Raw genomic sequence first — 20,997 nt, 5'->3', positions numbered from 1 at the left:
CGTTTGTGCGCGTGTTTGGGGTGGAGGGGGACTGTTCATTGACTTAAACGCTTTTCACTACACCCATGAGGCCACGTTGACGTTTGTTTGAAAAAGGTACAATCAGATTTAAAAAAATAAAAAATCCCTAGAGTTACATACATTATATTGTTTTCTGTCAAGGCAATGTCTGGATGGCTATGTGAGCAATATCTTTCACTTCAGATGACTACTATGTTTAAAAATAGAGAACTGTGCAGAGGGCACATAGTAGTCATTATGACTGTTTCAAACGTCGATATCTGCATTTGACATTCAATTAAAGTGCGGTTGAAAGTAATTGACCATTAGAGGGAGATGTGATGCTTCATACCCCTTGTTCTATATTCATCATCAGTAGTAAAACTATTCAAGGTTGAGAAGAAAGTCTATTCAGACATTCACTCTGACATATAATAGACCATATGTTAGGCTATGCTACCAGGAGGTTATTTGCAGTCAAGTTAGTCAAAGGATGCTAGCACCTTCCGGCCTTTCAGGGGTTGAGGGGGTCGGAAGTTGTTCTCCATGCGTTTCCTGTCCTCTTCCTCCTCTCCGTTGAAGAGCAGCATCCTGAACTTTCCCATCTGTGGAGAGATGTTTGGAAACAGACAGAAACACCTTATAGTCCCTGGCTGCCGTGTCTGAGGGAGGAAAAACACAATAGCCTCTTAAGTAAGAAAGACTTTTCCCTGCTGAGTATCTCCAAAGAATTTCACAATTAAAAAAAGGTCAAAACGTTTCCATCCATGACGTTAATCAGCTCCCAGGGATCAAAGGATTGTGCCCTGGAGTCCTACACGAAGGGCAGCGAAGGAGCAGGGAGGGAGCAGGCTCCCAGGCCCAGCACAGTCAGCCAGGCCAGGAACAGAAGTATGCAGACAGCATGCCGATGGGCCAAAGGTGACATTAATTACGTTTCCCAGTGCCATCGCAAAAAGGCTGAGAACACAAAACAGGGCCAGCTCAGGAGGGGTCCTGGAAGGCATGCAGTCACCTCCCTGGTAAACAGCTTGTTATAATGGCAGTGGTGTTAAGTACCAATGTAGAAATACTTTAAAGTCCTACTAATGTAGTTTTTTGGGGTATCTGTACTTTACTATTTATATTTTTTGACAACTTTTACTCACTACATTCATAAAGGAAATCATGTATTTTTTACTCAATACATTTTCCTTGACACCCAAAAGTACCCGATGCTTAGCAGGACAGGAAAATAGTCAAATTCACACACTTATCAACAGAACATCCCTGGTCATCCATACTGCCACACATGCTTCGTTTGTAAATTATGTCTGAATGTTGGAGTGTGGAGTGTTTCCGTAAATTTTAAAAACAAGAAAATGGTGCCACCTGGTCTGCTTAATATAAGGCATTTTTTTGTATTTATACTTTTACTTTCGATACGCAAGTATATTTTAAACCAAATACTTTTACTGAAGTAGTATTTTACTGGGTGACTGACTTTTACTTGAATCATTTTCTATTAAGGTATCTTTACTTTTACTCAAGTATGACAGTTGGGTACTTTTTCCACCCCTGAATAATGGAGCAGAGCTGGGCATGCACCCCAACTTCAAACAGTCTACTTCTCCACATCCATAACACAAGATCCCTAAAGCTGTAGCCTGCTTTCTTGATAAAAAAAACAAAACAAGAAAAGACGAGATAATCTCTCAGAGTTAATAAATGGGTCTTCAATTAACCATTTAGCTATAGAAGACTGTGGTTTGAATTAATTAGAACTACTAAGCGTAAAGTAAATATTTTAAATGAATGAAATGGGTCTAATAGCCAATTCCACCATTAGAGTAGACAGACTCACCTCTTTTTTCAAGCTATGTAAGCACATGCAAGGGATAATTTAGCCTACAGTAATTCAGAGAACATGCACTGCACAGCTACATAGTAAAGGATATCGATGTGTGCGTGACTGTCGAGAGCCCGGAGGGTAATGCCCACTGTTTGAATGGAGCTTAAGCTGTGACACCTGGATACACAAAGAGGTCTTTCACATCTAGGGTTCCCACTTGGATTTCAGCAGGCCATTGCTGCAGCCCGACTGAGTCCACACACACACACACACACACACACACACACACACACACACACACACACACACACACACACACACACACACACACACACACACCCCTGGCATCCTCCAATCAAAGTCCTCCGTCTGGAGAAGCCATAGTAACATCATAGACGGTTCAAGGACAAACCCAGCTCACTCACTAACGGTCATAAAGACTTCACATCGATAAGCAACTATATTGATGTTTCAAATCATTAACCATTCACCATGAAAAGAGGAGAGAAATGAATTGGTATATTGTCAAACAGAAATATATGCCAAGGTTCACTTTGATTGCTCACTTGCAACACTATGGCTACGTTTACACAGGCACGCCAATTCTGATATTTTTTCACGAATTGGTCTTTTGCGCTATCAGATCTTTTCACACCAAATCTTTTCTAGAGCTGATCTGAAAATATGTGATTGGTCAAAAGACCAATTAGTGGGAAAAATATCACATATGGGCTGCCTGTGTAAACGCAGCCATAGCGTTGCAAGTGTGCCATCAAAGTGAACCTTGACATACTTTAACTTATCAATTTCAGTGGTTCAGAAGAATAAATTCAACAGACACTTGCACATAAATCAGTAAAAATCTCAGTGCATTTTTCTTTCTTGAACTTTTCTCTGGTGTTAGAGGAAGGGCAGATGAAGGGCAGAAACCCACCATCAGGGCAGACGCCTGTCATTCAAATGGTTCAACATTTACATCATGACAAACGCAGTGGTTCACTGTGGTTTCCCTAGGCAAAGACCCCACATTTCCATAAGCAGAGATATCTCCATATTGGTTAGGCCCAGGTAGCACTGATTCACCCCTACCCAGATGGTGAGGGCTCCCACCTGTTTCTCTGAGACTATGATTGGCTCCTTCAGAACGATCCAGGTGACACTCTCGTGAAGAGGGGGAGTGGTCAGGGAACCCGGGTATGTCCAGAAGTGGAGGCTGTTAGGTAGGAGGCACTTTGGATTGAAACCTTTGAAATCTGCAACGCTTCCCTGGGTGCAAATAGAACAAAGAATAGCATGACAAATACGGATTATGCTACACTTAAGATGAGTCTTTGATCAGAGTATCAACATTATCAAGCATATCTTTCAAATGCCCTGTTGAATCATTCTCGTCACTCATCAGGTGATTCATTCTTTTGCATTATGACTTACCTTAAACTTCACCATGTATAAAGCATCTGTTAGCTTGTGTAAACCTCTGTGTTCATCTCCGATCTGTAAATAAAACACATTCCCTTTTTTTTTTATCTCAACCTTCTAACAGTAGCCCAAACAGATTGTCATATGAGAAAATACGATGCTTCCCATTAACATTCTAAATATACACACAGTAGATTATACACACATTGCCACAATCATATATTGATATGTTTTTTTGACCATCATGTACTGTATGCATACTTGGAGTGCACAAAACATTAGGAACACCTTCCTAATATTGAGTTGCACCCCCTTTTGCCTCCACTGCCATACCCCATTCAAAGGCACTTAAATATTGTCTTGCCCTTCCACAGTCAATCGCACACATGCACAATCCATATCTCAATTGTATCAAGGCTTTAAAATCTTTCTTTAACCTGTCTCCTCTCCTTCATCTACACTGATTGAAGTGGATTTAACAAGTGACATCAATAAGGGATCATAGCTTTCACCTGGATTCACCTGGTCAGTCTCATGGAAAGAGCAGGTGTTCCTAATGTTTTCAGTGTCGACATCAATGTGTCATCAATAAGCTATATTTCATAAACACAAATTATATTTTTATTATTTAAATACATTTTCGATAAAAGTGCGCGCCACATATTTCCCACATGGTCCTGGTATGATTGAACAATTTGCAACACAAACACGTGTGAAATGTTTGGTCCTCTCTGTTCAGACATAATATCATAACATGTTTTTACATTGTTCCTTCAGTGATTGCTGGTCTTCAGTCTAATCCCTGTTAAACAGTCCTGGTGAAGCAGAAAGAGATTCAATTCCAAAGCAATGTACTGGCTGACAGATGAACAGCTGCTGGCTGGTGCCGGGGGAGATCCTCTCACCTCTAAAAAGATGCCAAGGACAGCCAGGCCATCGGGGGCTGCCGCTGCCTCCCCAAATGTCTTGTACTTGTCTGCGTTCCAGTGCACCAGATGTAGCTGCATGAGGAAACAGGGAGGAGGGCCAGCAGGGTTAGGGACAAGCCTGAGACAAGCACCCACATTCAGGGAAACACTGCTTCTTTGTCTCAGGTACTAAACAAACCAGTTACCTAGTTACCTAGAGGTGAACCGAACCAGAGAAAGGAAAACTACTTCTTGGCAAATATAGATGCAGATGTACAACGCATTCAGAAAGTATTCAGACCCCTTGACTTAATCCACATTTTGTTATGTTACAGCATTAGTCTAAAAAAATATGTTTTTTAAATCCTCAATCTACACACAATACCCTATAATGACAAAGCACATTTTTACAAATGTATTAAAAATCTAAAAACAGAAATACCTTACTTATATAAATATTCAGACCCTTTGCTCGAGACTCGAAATTGAGCTCGGGTGCATCCTGTATCCATTGATCATCCTTGAGATGTGTCTACAACTTGATTAGAGTCCACCTGTGGTAAATTCAATCGATTGGACATGATTTAAAAAAAGCCATGAGGTCGAAGGAAGTGTCCGTAGAGCTCTAAGACAGGATTGTGTCGAGGCACAGATCTGGGGAAGGGTACCAAAACATTTATGCAGCATTGAAGGTCCACAAGAACACAGTGGCCTTCATCATTCTTAAATGGAAGAAGTTTGGAACCACCAAGACTCTTCCTAGAGCAGGTCACCCGGCCAAACTGACCAATCGGGGAAGAAGTGCCTTGGTCAGGGAGGTGACCAAGAACTTGATGGTTCAGAGTTTCTCTGTGGAGATGGGAGAACCTTCCAGAAGGACAACCGTCTATGCAGCACTCCATCAATCAGGCCTTTATGGAAGAGTGGCCAGATGGCAGCCACTCCTCAGTAAAAAGGCACATGACAGCCCGCTTGGAGTTTGTCAAAAAGGCACCTAAAGGACTCTGACCATGAGAAACAACTCTTTGGCCTAAATGCAAAGCGTCACGTCTGGAGGAAACCTGGCACCAATCCCTACGGTGAAGCATGGTGGTGGCAGCATTATGCTGTGGGGATGTTTTTCAGCGGCAGGAACTGGGAGACTAGTCAGGATCGAGGGAAAGATGAACGGGGCAAAGTACAAAGAGATCCTTGATGAAAACCTGCTCTAGAGTGCTCAGGACCTCAGACTGGGGTGAAGGTTCACCTGCCAACAGGACAACGGCCCTAAGCACACAACCAAGATAATGCAGGAGTGGCTTCGGGACAAGTGAATGTCCTTGAGTGGGCCAGCCAGAGCCCGGACTTGAACCCGATCAAACATCTCGAGAGACCTGAAAACCTGACAGAGCTTGAGAGAATCTGCAGAGAAGAATGGGAGAAACTCTCCAAATACTGGTGTGCCAAGCTTGTAGTGTCATACCCAAGAAGACTCAAGGCTGTAATCGCTGCCAAAGGCAGTACTGAGTAAAAGTACTGAGTAAAGGGTCTGAATACTTATGTAAATTTGATATTCACGTTTTTCTTATAAAATTTGCAAAAATTATTAAGAAATTGTGTGTAGATTGATGATTGTTTAAAAAAAAATATATTTTAGAATAAGGCTGCAATGTAACAAAATGTGGAAAAAGTCAAGGGGTCTGAATACTTTCCGAATGTACAGTATGTCGGGGAAAATTGGGTTACCTAGGCTCCGTCTGTGTGATTAGGGGGAAACACTCACCTCTGAAGCGTAGGTCTTCCCTGCGACAGTGTGCTCTGAGCCATGGCTGCCCTTCCCGCCCCAGTGAAAGTGGAACTGTTTCAGCCGGTAGGCGTTGTCAAGAGGGCCTGCCCTGATTACTGTCAGGGCAGAGGACAAGAGACATCAGTCAGCCACTGCCACGCCTCTATGCTCCTATGCCTCTTGTCTAGCATGGTACCACTGCAGAGCACAACACACTAGACAGGCAGGCAAGAACCACCACACACCAGGCCTGGAAGAGCACCTCAACATGGCAACTCCTGCCACTGCTCATTAAATCACTCTCACTAAAGCTGACAGACAGCAGACACTCTGACAGACACATACGGCACCTTGCCCCACAGCCACACGGTTTACTACTCTTCCTAATAACTATCTACCTACAGTACTAGAGAGCATTTGGCTAAACAGGTACTGTATTAAAACAACTAGGTCCTCATGAAGGCCTTACTTTACCTGACATAAGACAAATGAGAGTACTTTCAGCCTGCACCCTGATATGCCTAGGATTTGTCCCATCACTAACTGATGTAATTGGAGTGGTGCTGGGGATAAGGTCCCTAGGAGAGACAGTGTCTGAGATGGGCTCTGTTAGTGACAGTGTTGGACAGTTTGTCACTTTACTGAAGAGTTTCAGGGAGGCCAGGGCAGTAGGTGACAAATTCTGTCTGATACCACTGGAGCCAAGCACACACACACACTCTACTCATATAAACACACAACGACATCTTTATGATGGCAGATGAAGAGAATGCCAGAGAGCGGAGTGTCACAAGCTAGGTTTCCTTCCATCTAATTGGCAACAGATTTTTATGCTAATATTCTAAAATCATTTCCCCACCAAACAGACTTAGTGCTTGTGATGACGTAGTGCACATAAAAAATTACTTTTGCAGTTAAATTCCCCATGTACCAAATAAAAAAACGACACGTTAAATGGGTTTCCATTGCATTTTCCATTCTCCTGATGGTTTTGTCACAAAAGTTGTTGCGTTATAGCAAATGTGCCCACTCTGGTCTGTGAATGTGTGCTCGAGCCAACAGCTCACAGACACAGTGCTACCTACATGAGATTATTACAGATAAGAGCGAGATGATTTTTATTTGTCAAAGGGCAGCCAAACGTCAAATCATCATGTCACCAGAATAAGACCCCCAATATTTATTGGAAATGAGCATCAAGCTTAGTGTTGCAAAGGCAACCAGAAAACTACCAGAATGTGTGAAATCTTGCAAGGATTTTATGTAATCTATCACAAGACATATAGTGGCCCTTTTGGGTACTTCAGATTTTTTGAGGTGTCTAATAATTCGCTGGCCCTCTGTGTGGCCTTATCACGTGTAAAATAGATTACATAATTAAATAAGATTTACAAATAAAAACATACAATGACAGCTGTTAAACATTATCCAAAATATAATCTCTCAATTTAGTAAATACCATTGGTGTTTAATATGAGGGTTTCAGCATGAAATATCCTTTATATATAAACTCAGCAAAAAAAATAAACGTCATCTCACTGTCAACTGTGTTAATTTTCAGAAAAATTAACATGTGTAAATATTTGTATGTCTGTTGAATCTTATGTTCAAACTGAACAAGTTCCTCAAAATCAAAAGTATCAGCCAGTAGCTGGTGTGGCCACCAGCTGCATTAAGTACTGAAGTGCATCTCCTCCTCATGGACTGCACCAGATTTGCCAGTTCTTGCTGTGAGATGTTACCCCACTCTTTCACCAAGGCACCTGCAAGTTCCCGACATTTTGGGGGTTGGGAATGGCCCTAGCCCTCACCCTCCGTTCCAACAGGTCCCAGACGTGCTCAATAGGACTGACATCCGGGCTCTTCGCTGGCCATGGCAGAACATTAACATTCCTGTCTTGCAGGAAATCACACACAGAACGAGCCATATGGCTGGTGGCATTGTCATGCTGGAGGGTCATGTCAGCATGAGCCTACAGGAAGGGTACCACGAGGGAGGAGGATGTCTTCCCTGTAACGCACAGAGTTGAGATTGCCTGCAATGACAACAAGCTCAGTCCGATGATGCTGTGACACACTGCTTCAGAACATGACGGACCCTCCACCTCCAAATCGATCCCGCTTCAGAGTACAGGCCTCGGTGTAACGCTCATTCCTTCAATGATAAACGCGAATCCGACCATCACCCCTGGTGAGACAAAACCACGACTCAACGTTGGGTTTGTGCCCATAGGCAACATTGTTACCGGTGATGTCTGGTGAGGACCTGTCTTACAACAGGCCTACAAGCCCTCAGTCCAGCCTCTCTCAACCTATTGGGGACAGTCTGATCACTGATGGAGGGATTGTGCGTTCCTGGTGTAACTCGGGCAGTTGTTGTTGCCATCCTGTACCTGTCCGGCAGGTGTGATGTTCGGATGTACCGATCCTGTGCAGGTGTTGTTACACGTGGTCTGCCACTGCGAGGACGATCAGCCGTCCGTCCTGTCTCCCTGTAGCGCCGTCTTAGGCGTCTCACAATACGGACATTGCAATTTATTGCCCTGGCCACATCTGCAGTCCTCATGCCTCCTTGCAGCATGTCTAAGGCACATTCCCGCAGATGAGCAGGGACCCTGGGCATCTTTCTTTTGGTGTTTTAAAGTAGAAAAGTCAGTAGAAAGGCCTCTTTAGTGTCCTAAGTTTTCATAACTGTGAACTTAATTGCCTTCCGTCTGTAAGCTGTTCGTGTCTTAACAACCGTTCCAAAGGTGCATGTTCAATAATTGTTTATGGTTCATTGAACAAGCATGGGAAACAGTGTTTAAACCCTTTACAATGAAGATCTGTGATTTGTAATTTGGATTTTTACAAATTATCTTTGAAAGACAGGGTCCTGAAAAAGGGACATTTCTTTTTTCCTGGGAGAGATATATTTATAAATATATATATATATATTTTTTTACACACTTATTTTGCTATGTCAGTGTGCATTTGTTGTCATACTGGTGGCAGTTATTCAAATGAAATAAGTAAATTATTGGATGAGTTAATAAAAAATGACATTAATGATTGTTTTATCATTATTTAGGCTATTTTCTCTTGAACCTTATGGTCCATCTACTAGAAATGCATGGACAATATGGAGACCGATATATATACATTTTTTAAATATTCATGTAAAAGTTACCAAAAGTTACAATAGATTGGCCTATTTTTCTGTTATTTACCAAAATGACCTTCTTGCCCTTTGTGCTGTTGTCTGTGCCCAATAATGTGCGTACCATGTTGTGTTGCTATCATGTTGTTGTCATGTTGCATTGTCATGTGTTGCTGCCATGCTGTTGTTGTCTTAGGTCTCTATGCAGTGTTGTGGTGTCTCTCATCGTGATGTGTGTTTTGTCCTATATTTTTATTTTGTTTTTTTTAAATTTCATCAGTAGCCTAATAAACTGCATGCTTTCCTGAGTTGTAGTGGGAGGACCACACAACATAATATCCTTGCGTGACTCCAAGTTTGCTTCGATAGGATGGTTTCTAGATCAATATTTGCACAAAGATATTTCCGCCATTTCTCGCATAATACATTTGACCTACAAACAAAGATCACACCATGTCAAATGGACAAATTGTTTGTTGACATTTATAAAATTGTTCCTTCATTTCTGTTTCCATCAGCCCGTTCGGGACTTTTTTTTCATGCGTCAAATAATTCATCCACATTAAATGGTTGGGTGGATAAGAATGGCACCTTGGTAATGTGTGCTTTAGAGCATGTTCATACGTTTCCTGAGTTAATGATACACTAGGCATGTACACACATGTACACAAAGGTACACACACACACACACACAGGCGAGAGGACACAACCACAAAAGGGAAACAGGACAAAATGGGCATGCCTAGGTGATGAAACTTCTAATCAGCTCCTGATGGTGAAAGTATAGGGAAGCCTATCCATCGTAAGACCATGTCATGCAGAGTGGAACTTCTTTGTTTGGTTTCTGTAAATGTGTTTTTCATAGTGATCTGCACCTTAGCCAAACAGCCGCACTTTTTTGAGACAGAAAACAAAAATCAGTTGTGGCTTTTATTTTCCTTTTGAGGAGGGCCTTTTTCAAATGAAATGGATTTGTTACATGCTTCGTAAACAACTGGTGTAGACTAACAGTGAAATGCTTACTTACGGGCCTTTCCAAACAATGTAGAGAGAGAAAACAAACAGAACAATAATAAGGAAAAAATACACAAGTAACAATAAGTTGGCTATATACACAGGGTACGAGTACCAAGTTGATGTGCAGGGGTACGAAATCACTGAGGTAGAACGCCTTTTTGTTAAGATCGAACACCTTTTTGTTGTACAGTAGGTGTTCAGTTACCACTTTTCAAAATACAAGCCCCAACTTATTTGGTTGTCATTCTATTCAGACCGTTGTTTCCTATTACCTTTTCATGCCACAGAAGCAAAGTGTCTCTCCCCATTTCTTATTTGTCTATGACTTTGTTAACTTCGACTGTCAGTTTAAAAACAGATGTGACACAACCATGAAGATTACCTGATGTGGTCAGATGTCTGCTCTGGCAGACAGACACTCCTACAGTTAAATACTGGCTTCACTATATCCACCAAAACACATCTCACTGAATCATACCGTCCAGTAGGAGTGGCCTTAATGATATACAAATGTAGGTGGTCTATCCATCAACCACATTTTGATGGTGGCTGTGAAGGAGTATGCAAATCCAAAACATATTTTGAATGGATAATTTTTAACATTTGAGGTTTCCTGGCAGTAAAAGTAAATGCATTGTCATTTAGGGCATTAGGCTTCCACAATCTACTTCACTGCTCAGAATGGACGAAGGTGGAGAATCTGGTGTCACTGAACTTTAAATTGATCTGCATATGTAGGTAGGATTGATTGGCATAGGTAGGACTGCAGCCACTAAACACGTGTCACATGTGCATGCAAGAGTGGTGGTTATAGCATGATAGTACTACTACACAGTACCCGTAACATAATGGTGTCCCCTTACCAATACAGTGGTTGTGTTGGCTAATGTCAAAGTCATGAGTGATAAAGGTGCCCAGAAACAACCACCCACCAGAGTGATATACAGTGATAAATACCTCCTGGGCTGGGTGACTTTCACACTCAGTCAAAGTTGAAGGGTCGATGATCGAATCTGAAACAATACTGTATCTCAATATTGCTTGTATTTATGTCCGCATTTTCTCTGTGAGAGAGGATTTCCACTCAGGGATGATTATATGGTCTACAAAGGATCTCTTCATCCTCTGTTGCTGTTACCTGTTTTGTCGTCGGTGTCATCAAACTCTACTGTCACAGAGTGGCCGTTGTTGCAGATGTTGATTGAGTTGCAGTGGTCGTAGGAGACGAATATGGGAGGCAGGCTGGCATCGTATACAGTGTCCTCAGGAACTATGTCTATGGGAGACTGGCGATTGCCCTGGGCGATGGGGTAGTCTTTGTGCCATGCATCTGGACCTTAGAAACAAAGACGGTCATGACATTATGTAAAGAAAGGAGATAAGATCCATTAATTCACCATTATATAAAAACTGAAGAAAGACATGACATTCTCAATTTCAAACCAGGACATAATATTTTAGGTTGCTGCATCAATCAACACACTGATCATAGGCCTCAATCCCTTAACAATACTGATAGACTCCTAGAACTCAAAGACTTCATAAACCCTGCTTGTTGAATATATGGCTAAATAAAGTGGCATGCAGGTTAAGTATAATTGGGCTAATCTCGTATTAACAGTTACGGTTTCTCTCAACGTTAGCACTATTGTCTGAGAATGTCAATGCGAGATCCCCACCCAGAACGCAGCAAACCAGAATAAATACATATATTTTTTAAATTAGCCAATCAGTCACCTGTCGATTCTTAATAAAAGGTCCGATGCAGACATAGTTCAAAAGATGGATGTGATTATAGACTATTGCCAATAGAAACGTATTTAATCAAATATGCATTCAGTCTTGCAGAGACAAATGCAGTCTTTCCCGAATGCCTGTCACTCGCAGCGCATGAGCGTCTCCAAACAAGGTCAACGCTGCGATACGGTGTGTTCTACAGTAGCTTACATAGTGATGCTCTCCCAGGTTGGTAGGTTTACTTACCATCCTGCTCTCCGTATCCCCAGTGATGCCCTGTCATTGCGAGGATTCCGCTTAGATTCACCTTATCTATATGCTGACTGACTCTCGACTCACAGCCCAGACGGTACGAAATGATAGGATAAATGGCGTGCCGAAAATGAAGTGCTGGTGTGTGAGCAGTGTTGATGAAGACTGGGAGTGGAGGTTGGGAAGGATGATCAGGTGGCGACGAATGGCAATCGTAATGATACTTTCTTGCCACGCCCCCTTTTCAATTACCTTGCTTGATTTCTGTTTATTGTACTTCAAAACATCTAAAGAAAGACCCCTCATTTATGATAATTAGACCTATTACAGCAGCCAATTAAGATACACTTTCCTCTGAACTAACGAAATAACATGTATCACAACATGTTTTTAATGATAATGCATGGCACATATTTCAATGGGTATAGTGTTGTTTTGCTTTTCCAGCTTAAACCCATAACTAATATTTATGATTATATAACCAATATTTAAAAAGTCGCATCTAAAAGAACACATCACATCTTACTATAATATGTAATTCAAAATTCAAATTCCTTGATTAGTCTGAACGGGTGATGCAACTGTGGCAGAATTAATGAATTACATTTTGCGCAAGTTTGAATCGATTGAATGTTCACTACTACTCCCTCTGGTGGTCAACTGTAGTTAAATCGAAAGTGCAGCTTTGAATTTACAACTGCGTTCAATCACTTGTCTCTCTATCGAATCATCGAATGGAGCTATCAAATTAACCGGTGGGGTTCTCCAAGCGGACCATGGCAGTTACTAAAGCTTCTAAAGACCAGAAATACGATAGACAATTGAGGTATATAAAGCTAGAAATTCTGTGAAAATTATACAGTTATTTGTTAAACCTAAATCGTTGCATGAGTTAGACATATCTCCACTGACAAACTGCAGCTAGTTAACGTAGTTATGCTAGCAAGCCCGTAACGTTAACTGACTTATTCTTGATAGTGTATTCTCTTGGCCTAACGTTAACTATGCCAACCAACCAGCATGCTTTAAAAGTATTATAGCTAGCTACTGTAGCTAGTCTTCTAGCTAGTCTTGACATGCAAGTTAGCTGTCCTGTTACAGTCAGTGGTTAGCTGTCTGCTATAGCTTCTAGCCACCTAATTTACTTTCAACAACACCATCCAGAATTGGTGTCGTTCATTGACTGAATCTCAAAAATGTTCCTTGTTCTCGTCTATGTACCATACCAGATGAGATGTGATAATAGCTCAATAACAAGGCATTGAAGATGACAAGGAGATTGGCAACATGCCGGTGTTATGATGGCCTGTACTCCATTTCAGATTGTGGGGAGACCATGGCCAAGAAGAACTTGAAAATGCACACGTATGCCTGATCAATTCCACAGCATCTGGGACTGAAATACTCAAGAACCTTGTGCTTCCAGGTAAATATTTCAATATTTGATACTAGAAAAGACCGATGACCAGGAGTGGGAAAACACTGCTCTAATGGAATGCATGAGTAGGCTAGCCTACCTAAGCTAGTTGCTCTCTTCATCAGGCATTGGAGCGTTCACTATTGTAGATGGACACAAAGTCTCCGGGGAAGACGTCGGAAATAAGTAAGAACGTGATAGGCCTATTGTTTATCATCTCATTGAAGCGCTTTGGATCTTAATCTTAAAATGTTTTCTACAATATACTGTCTTTATCTTTAACTTCCTTTTCTACTCAGCTTTTTTCTGAGCAACAACAGCATAGGAAGGGTAAACGATTATGCTATTCTACTCTATCAATATTTTAGCTCTACCTGTATGCAGTATGTCATAACAAGTCTTTTGGGATGGTGTGTTTTCCAGAACCGAGCCCAGGCTGCCACAGAGCTGCTACAGGAGCTGAACACTGATGTATCTGGCAACTTTGTGGAGGAGGTTTGTGTTTTCAACTATGAGCAGTAGATCAGTTCTTCCTGGAGAGGGCTGTCACAGCTTTCCCTGCACAGATTGTCATTTGAAAAAAGATCTTAGAGTTGACTACACGATCCTCAGGGTGTAGCGGTAGATCTGTGTTAATTCCGATCAAGGTGTAGATTTACTATGACGCTGCACTGGTTGAGTAGCCATTGATGGGTCTCATTGCCCACAAAGTGCACTTCTTTATCTGAATGTATTGATTGCTGAGTGTTATAAAACAAGCAGAGCACTTATAGTAGATCAGTCTTGTTTGTCAAACTCTTATTGTGATCGGGTATTTTATTTTCCATTATAGAGCCCTGAAAAGCTCTTGGACAACGACCCAGAGTTCTTCCACAGATTTACCCTGGTGATTGGTGTCCAGCTGCCAGAAAGGTGCTATTCATCCTCTTATTCTTACACATTTATTTATGGACATACACCACTGTTCAAAAGTTTTGGGGTCACTTAGAAATGTCCTTATTCTTGAAAGAAAAGTACATGTTTCATCCATTAAAATTGATCGTATAGATGTATAGAGGTTGTAAATGACTATTGTAGCTGGAAACGGTAGATTTTTTAATGGAATATTTACATAGACCTACAGAGGCCCATCATCAGCAACCATCATCACTCCTGTGTTCCAATGGAATGTTGTGTTAGCTAATCCAAGTTTATCATTTTAAAAGGCTAATTGATCATTAGAAAACCCTTTTGCAATTATGTTAGCACAGCTGAAAAGTGTTGTCCTGATTTAAAGAAGCAATAAAACTGGCCATCTTTAGACTAGTTGAGTATCTGGAGCATCAGCATTTGTGGGTTCGATTACAGGCTCAAAATGGCCAGAAACAGAGACCTTTCTTCCGTAACTCGTCAGTCTATTCTTGTTCTGAGAAATGAAGGCTATTCCATGTGAGAAATTGCCAAGAAACTGAAGATCTCGTTCAACGCTGTGTACTACTCCCTTCACAGAACAGCACAAACGGTCTCTAACCAGAATAGAAAGAAGAGTGCTAGGCCTCGTTGCGCAACTGAGCGAGAGGACAAGTACATTGGCGTGTCTAGTTTGAGAAACATGCCTCACAGGTCCTCAACTGGAAGCTTCATTAAATAGTACCCACAAAACACCAGTCTCAACGTCAACAGTGAAGAGGCGACTCCGGGATGCTGGCCTTCTAGGCAGAGTTCCTCTATCCAATCTCTGTGTTATTTTGCCCATCTTAATCTGTTCTTTTTATTGGCCAGTCTGAGATGGCTTTTTCACTGGCAACTCTGCCTAGAAGGCCAGCATCCCGGAGTCGCCTCTTCACTGTTGACGTTGAGACTGGTGTTTTGCGTGTACTATTTAATGAATAGTACAATAGTCATTTACAACATTAACAATGTCTACACTGTATTTCTGATCAATTTGATATTATCTTAATGGACAAAATGTGATTTTCTTTCAATAACAAGGACATTTCTAAGTGACCCCAAAACTTTTTTGAACGGTAGTGTATTTTTATTTGGTATTTGTGATAGTCTTACAAAGTGTACATCAAATATATACATTTTTAAACATTATCTTGTCATGTAAATGATTTTGGTTTTATTTTCACAGCACGTGTTTGAGACTGGGGTCAGTGTTGTGGAATGCAAACATACCTTTCCTGGTGTGTAGAACGTATGGCCTTGTCGGTTACATGAGGCTAGTAGTGAAGGAGCACACAGGTATGGTAAACTCTTGTGAGTCACGCATGTACTGCTGTATCTGTAGTAATGGTGACAAGCACTCAAGGTCAGTGTTCTCTTGTAGTAAATCGAAAACACTCAAACAAGCTGTTTGCAATCACTCCCTCTAGTGATTGAGTCTCATCCAGACAATGCCTTGGAGGACCTGAGGCTTGACCAACCTTTTGCAGAGCTCAAGAACCACATCCAGTCCTACGACTTGGAGGGAATGGGGAAGAAGGTGTGTGTGGGTGTTTTTTTTTGTAGGCCACTGTTGTGTTTTGTATTTTAGTTGTAATTTTGTCTCACTGGTTCATGTATTTTCTTACGCTCTTGTGTTATGCAGGATCACAGTCATACACCATGGATCATCATTGTTGCCAAATACCTAGAAAAGTGGTTCAGTGAGGTAATACTTTTGTGACCAACAACCAAAGGCACATTCTACAGCAACCTATGATGTGCAAGAGAGCTGACAATTGAATACATTTTTTTTTCTAGCACAATTTTCAGTTCCCGAAGAACTACAAAGAGAAGGAGGCCTTCAAACAGCTTATACGGCAAGGTATTTCACTTCACATAGATTTTTCTTGTCTTCATTTGTATTTTTACATTTTCACAGAATTTTAGTTGTCTACAGACACTATCTTATCCAGATTATGCCTGACTGTATATGGTTTGTGTTCTCATGATACTTGGTTTCTTTAGGAATCCTGAAGAGTGAGAAGGGAACTCCTGAGGATGAGGAGAACTTTGAGGAGGCCATCAAGAACGTCAACACAGCCCTTAACCCCACCAAGGTGGCTCTTCTCATACCGCACCCCTAAACCCCCTCACTCCTTTCCGCCGTATTATGTTAATCCGTGCTGCTGGTTGCACGAGATCACTGGAAGTTGCTACTCTTGTCAACTTTGCTAACTCCACTCTCACCTCTGTAGATTTCAAGTGGCGTTGACGACATATTCAATGGAGAGCAATGCAATGACATTACATCACAGGTGAATCTAAATATGACACGCCTACTCGGGCCATGATTGAAGCATCCTGTGAATGATTTATTTGTAGGTTTAATGCATGACTGGTTGTTCTGTCTTTCTCTGCTATACGCAGACTCCAGCCTTCTGGGTGATGACGCGAGCAGTGAGGGAGTTCGTGCACAACGACGGTGGCGGAAACCTACCTGTGCGTGGCTCCATTCCAGACATGATTGCGGACTCAGAGAAATTCATCAACCTCCAGAATATGTAGGTAGTGATAATTATATTATTAATTTATATGGCAAGCAGCCAGCCGCCGGTTTAATTAAAAAGTCAGTTGCTGTATGAGTTAATTGCGAGCACAGCTCAATGCTTGTAATGTGGGGCATATCAAGGAGAGGACAGTCATTGTATAATAAACCATAAACCAATGTCCATAGCTAAATGGTAGAATTGTATGTGCCAAACCATATGACGCTGCGATTTCCACTGTTGTTTACGATTTCCTGTGCCTTAACCTTATTTCCTGAACACAAGGTATGCTTTGTGCTGGCATGATCATCATAGTCCTGGCCTGGGCAGTAATGCAGGCATATGTTTTCAGTTATAGAGAGAAGGCAATGCAAGATGCTTCCGTCGTGTCTAAGCATGTGGAGTCTCTCCTGCAGTCTGTTGGAAAGGTATGTGGAACTTTATTCTGTAGTGTCAGGGATATTTAATCTCATGTGATGTCAAAATGCATAGTAACTCTCCTGCAGTAGTACTTATGCAGCAGTAGTGCTGTGTAAGGATCAACATTTTATTACCTTTGATAGATTGTAAAAAGGTTTGATTTCTGATATTATCTAGTTAATTGGATTGACTTCTGTCTTTTCTCTTGCTAAAGCCCTCAGAGAGCATATCTGAGCAGGACATCAAACTATTCTGTGAGTATTCCGACAAGTACACACACAACCATAATGTGAACAGGACACGTAATATGGCAGGAATGTAAATTGAATACTCTAACTCATTTAACAGTAACTCAAAGCGTCATGTCAGTCAGGTGTTGTTTGTCATACAGTAGTGTGGCTGCACTTTGATGAACCCATGATGAAAGGGAACACTGCAGTAGGTTGAGCCCTGTGCTGTGTGTTTCGGTCTGCAGGTAAGAACGCTGCCTTCCTGATGGTGGTGCGCTGCAGGTCTCTGGCTGAAGAATACAGTGTGGAGACGGTCAATAAAGATGCGATCAGTAAGTTCAACACCGTACAGACGCCCACCTTGACTTGGCCTATTCTGTCCCTTTGATTTTGTGTGTTGGTAGTGTGTACTAAGATTCTGTTCTCTCTCCTCAGCCTCCTGCATGGACAGTGCAGATGGGGAGATGGTGTTGTACCTAATGTTGCGCTCTGTGGACCGTTTCTATCAGCAGCATTCCCGCTACCCAGGTACGGCTAGGCTGGCGTAGTTCTGCCCCCAACACAACTGTGTCACTCACAACCTGGCACACAGTGTAACTAAACTGTTCCGCAATGTTAAACTGCCCATCTCCAGATATGTTCTTCCTCCTTTTTGAAGGTGTCTACAATTACCAAGTAGAAGAAGACATTAGCAAGTTGAAGCTGTGTGTGAACAGCCTTCTGCAGGAGTACAGCCTGAACGTCAGTGTGAAAGATGACTACATCCACGAGTTGTATGTATTGTGCATAGTGTCCAGTCAAATGTTCTCTGCAGGGAGAATGGTCATTTTACAGCCCACTGCAAAACCTCCCTACAGTTTTTGTGTTAATATTTGTAATTTCGCCAGAATATTTCCATTAACTGTAAAATGGGTATGAGGTTATCATCAAGGAGAGGAACATGATTAAATAATCTACATGTCATTTCACTTTGCTCTTCGACAGCTGTCGCTATGGTGCTTCTGAGCCACACACAGTGGCATCCTTTTTGGGAGGTGAGTTCTACAGGACTTGGATCCTATTATGGTCTAGCATCCTCGTGCTATTTTTGTTATGGGATAAACATTTTGTTTTCTTGGAGTTGGTCCAAATGTACCGTTTTCAATGTGTTTCCTTAGGATCTGCTGCACAAGAGGCCATCAAAATCATCACTCGTCAGTTTGTTCCCTTCAACAATACATTCATCTACAATGCCATGTCCCAGACAACTGCCACGTTTCAGCTGTAGAAAAAGCTATTTTCCTCCTTAATGACATGCACTTAACCCCTCTGTAAATTATATGGATGGAATGTTGCAGCGCAGTAGCAGTGATAACTGAACGTTTGTGTAGTTGGAACACTTTGTTCATACGGTATGTTTCCACCAATTATTATTATGTTGTGGCTGAAAGAAAGAGGAAGTTCTGATGGACTGTTTCCGATTACTTTTCAATGTTTGTGTTCTGGCTGGTTTATTCTCACACATTAAGTGTTGTACCTATTAGTACATTTGAATAATTTACCTGCCAAATTTGAACCATTCAAGAAATGTCCCAGGGTTTGAATGATTTCCTCTGAAGATATCCTGCACTAAACAGACAAGGAAGTTTGAGGTAAATGCATGTGGTGTACCTGTACATTAGGTACCCAAGGAACTCTGATTGTGCTCCAACATCTTGCGCCCTGATGGGCAACAGTCTGGACATGGTACTTTACATGGCCAGCAGTAGGGGTCACATTGTCCTGTCCAAATCAAAATGAGCTGACTATCATGTGAGCTTCATGATGAACAAGCAAAATTGCCACCCTAATTTGCCCAAAGTTGACTGATTGGGCACAATTCCCAAGACATTGGCCTGATGGTGGAAAAAAATGTGTTACCTTTTCCTGTTGACTGGTAGAATAACCCCAACATGACACAAGCGTCTCTATATGCAAAACAATAAAAAATCCTCTTAAGAGCTGTGTAATATGTTGTTTTGGTTCCTTCCCCAGTTCAGATTATAGAGCATTGGTGGAGTGGTGTTTGTCACAAAATGCAGTGTGTGTTCTGTGGTGAGCAGGCACTCTGCTGACTACACACTTGGAGCAGAAACTTATCATAAAGATTTATTGGGAGTATGGCTGTTTCCTCCCCCCAATTAATAAAAAATGCTCTGTATTTTGTTGCAGCACATAAATTCCTGCATAGTTAATTTATATATATATTTATATAATCCCATTCCGATTACATTCAGTAGAGGGTGATATTTCCCATGTCGGCGGGAAGAGCATGTTTACGGTAGGCACACTCATACGATCATTGTGTTGAGTGAATAATTCCCGAATTCTGACTATATAGCACCCACTGTACCAGACATCATTAGCTACAAAATGTTAATGAGAAGCCTGCCTAAACCAGTTATGTTGTTTAGTCACTATGTTCTTGTTCAATGTCCCAGTCTCTGGAAACATTGGTGCTGCTCGGTAACATTGAGAACATTATGACCACTTCATTGCTTACATCTGATTTGTGTTGCAGCCAGCCAGGGACCAATAACAAGAGAGTTGGTATACTGAAGGCCACTGTTACATAACTGTGGGCTGCTTTTGAATATGCGTTGGTTGGTTGCTTACAGAGGGCACTGACATGTTCTTCATTTGTTGTGTTTTGCCTGCAGGATTTGTGGAGTGGAAATTTGCCCCTGGTAGATTTTTTTTCCTTGTAAGACCCCCGCCTCCTTCCTGAGGATGACGGTGCAGAATCACGGTGTTCGAGTGGCCTGCCAAAATGTACTTTGGCCATTTCCCAAACAGAAAGTTTAATCTTCTAAGATTATTCTGTTTGGAATGCCAGTTTTATTTAACCAGCCCTGAATCTAATCTACACACACAGTTGGGGTTGGACTGCATGGGCTCTGGGCAGGAAGCTCCTCTCTCGGCTAAGGATATTTATTTTGCTGTTGCAATTTTATCACATCTCTTGATCTGAGTCGCTAATCATCTGGCCCTTATGGCCATGTGTCTCAAGTACAAACCTGATTTTATCTCAGCCGGTTTCATGTCACCTGGCAATCTTCCTCGAGCTACGCAGCTAGGCTTTATAATCTGCTTAGCCTCTGATGTGATGTCTCTCAGGCAGTTTATTTCTCTTCAAGGACCTATTTCCCAGCTGAGAACATCAGTCAAACCTATCTGGTGTGCCCATGGTTTGTCCAGCGCTCTGCACAGCTGTGTCAACACGCCAGCATGACGGTGGAGACCATTTCAAACATACAGAGATGGCTTCCATTACCTTAAATGCTCATTGTGCAGCCTTTGTCTCACTGTATCAGGGCCTGCTAGTGTCTTGCTAGATAGTCACATAAGGCTGCACTATTGTGACAGGCTGCACTATTGTGACAGTCTGT

The 20,997-nt window shown here is 41.8% G+C and overlaps 2 protein-coding genes across 2 annotated transcripts; one reads left to right on the top strand and one right to left on the bottom strand.

The window, feature by feature from the left end:
• Positions 1-482: 482 nt before the first annotated feature.
• On the bottom strand, positions 483-12,107 carry LOC139412159 (carbonic anhydrase VII). Its single transcript, XM_071158975.1, has 7 exons — positions 12,063-12,107; positions 11,218-11,415; positions 5,921-6,039; positions 4,156-4,251; positions 3,263-3,325; positions 2,942-3,097; positions 483-605 (listed from the first exon to the last, which is right to left on the bottom strand). Exons 1-7 carry the CDS (start codon positions 12,097-12,099, stop codon positions 483-485), a joined length of 792 nt encoding a protein of 263 aa, XP_071015076.1. The 5' UTR covers positions 12,100-12,107.
• A 629-nt stretch (positions 12,108-12,736) lies between these two features.
• LOC139411376 (NEDD8-activating enzyme E1 regulatory subunit) lies at positions 12,737-19,578 on the top strand. Its single transcript, XM_071157657.1, has 20 exons — positions 12,737-12,894; positions 13,391-13,494; positions 13,611-13,671; positions 13,785-13,815; positions 13,909-13,980; positions 14,318-14,397; positions 15,602-15,711; positions 15,843-15,952; positions 16,058-16,120; positions 16,213-16,276; positions 16,420-16,511; positions 16,650-16,709; positions 16,822-16,955; positions 17,293-17,368; positions 17,575-17,614; positions 17,836-17,922; positions 18,026-18,118; positions 18,249-18,363; positions 18,575-18,624; positions 18,748-19,578. The coding sequence occupies exons 1-20, from the start codon at positions 12,845-12,847 to the stop codon at positions 18,855-18,857; spliced, it is 1,602 nt and encodes a 533-aa protein (XP_071013758.1). The 5' UTR covers positions 12,737-12,844; the 3' UTR covers positions 18,858-19,578.
• The last annotated feature ends 1,419 nt before the right edge of the window (positions 19,579-20,997 follow it).

Source organism: Oncorhynchus clarkii, chromosome 6 (assembly GCF_045791955.1).
Source record: "Oncorhynchus clarkii lewisi isolate Uvic-CL-2024 chromosome 6, UVic_Ocla_1.0, whole genome shotgun sequence".
In the NCBI taxonomy this organism is placed as follows: domain Eukaryota; kingdom Metazoa; phylum Chordata; class Actinopteri; order Salmoniformes; family Salmonidae; genus Oncorhynchus; species Oncorhynchus clarkii.
The sequence above is the reverse complement of the archived record's forward strand: the minus strand, read 5'-3'. Positions and strand labels throughout refer to the sequence as shown.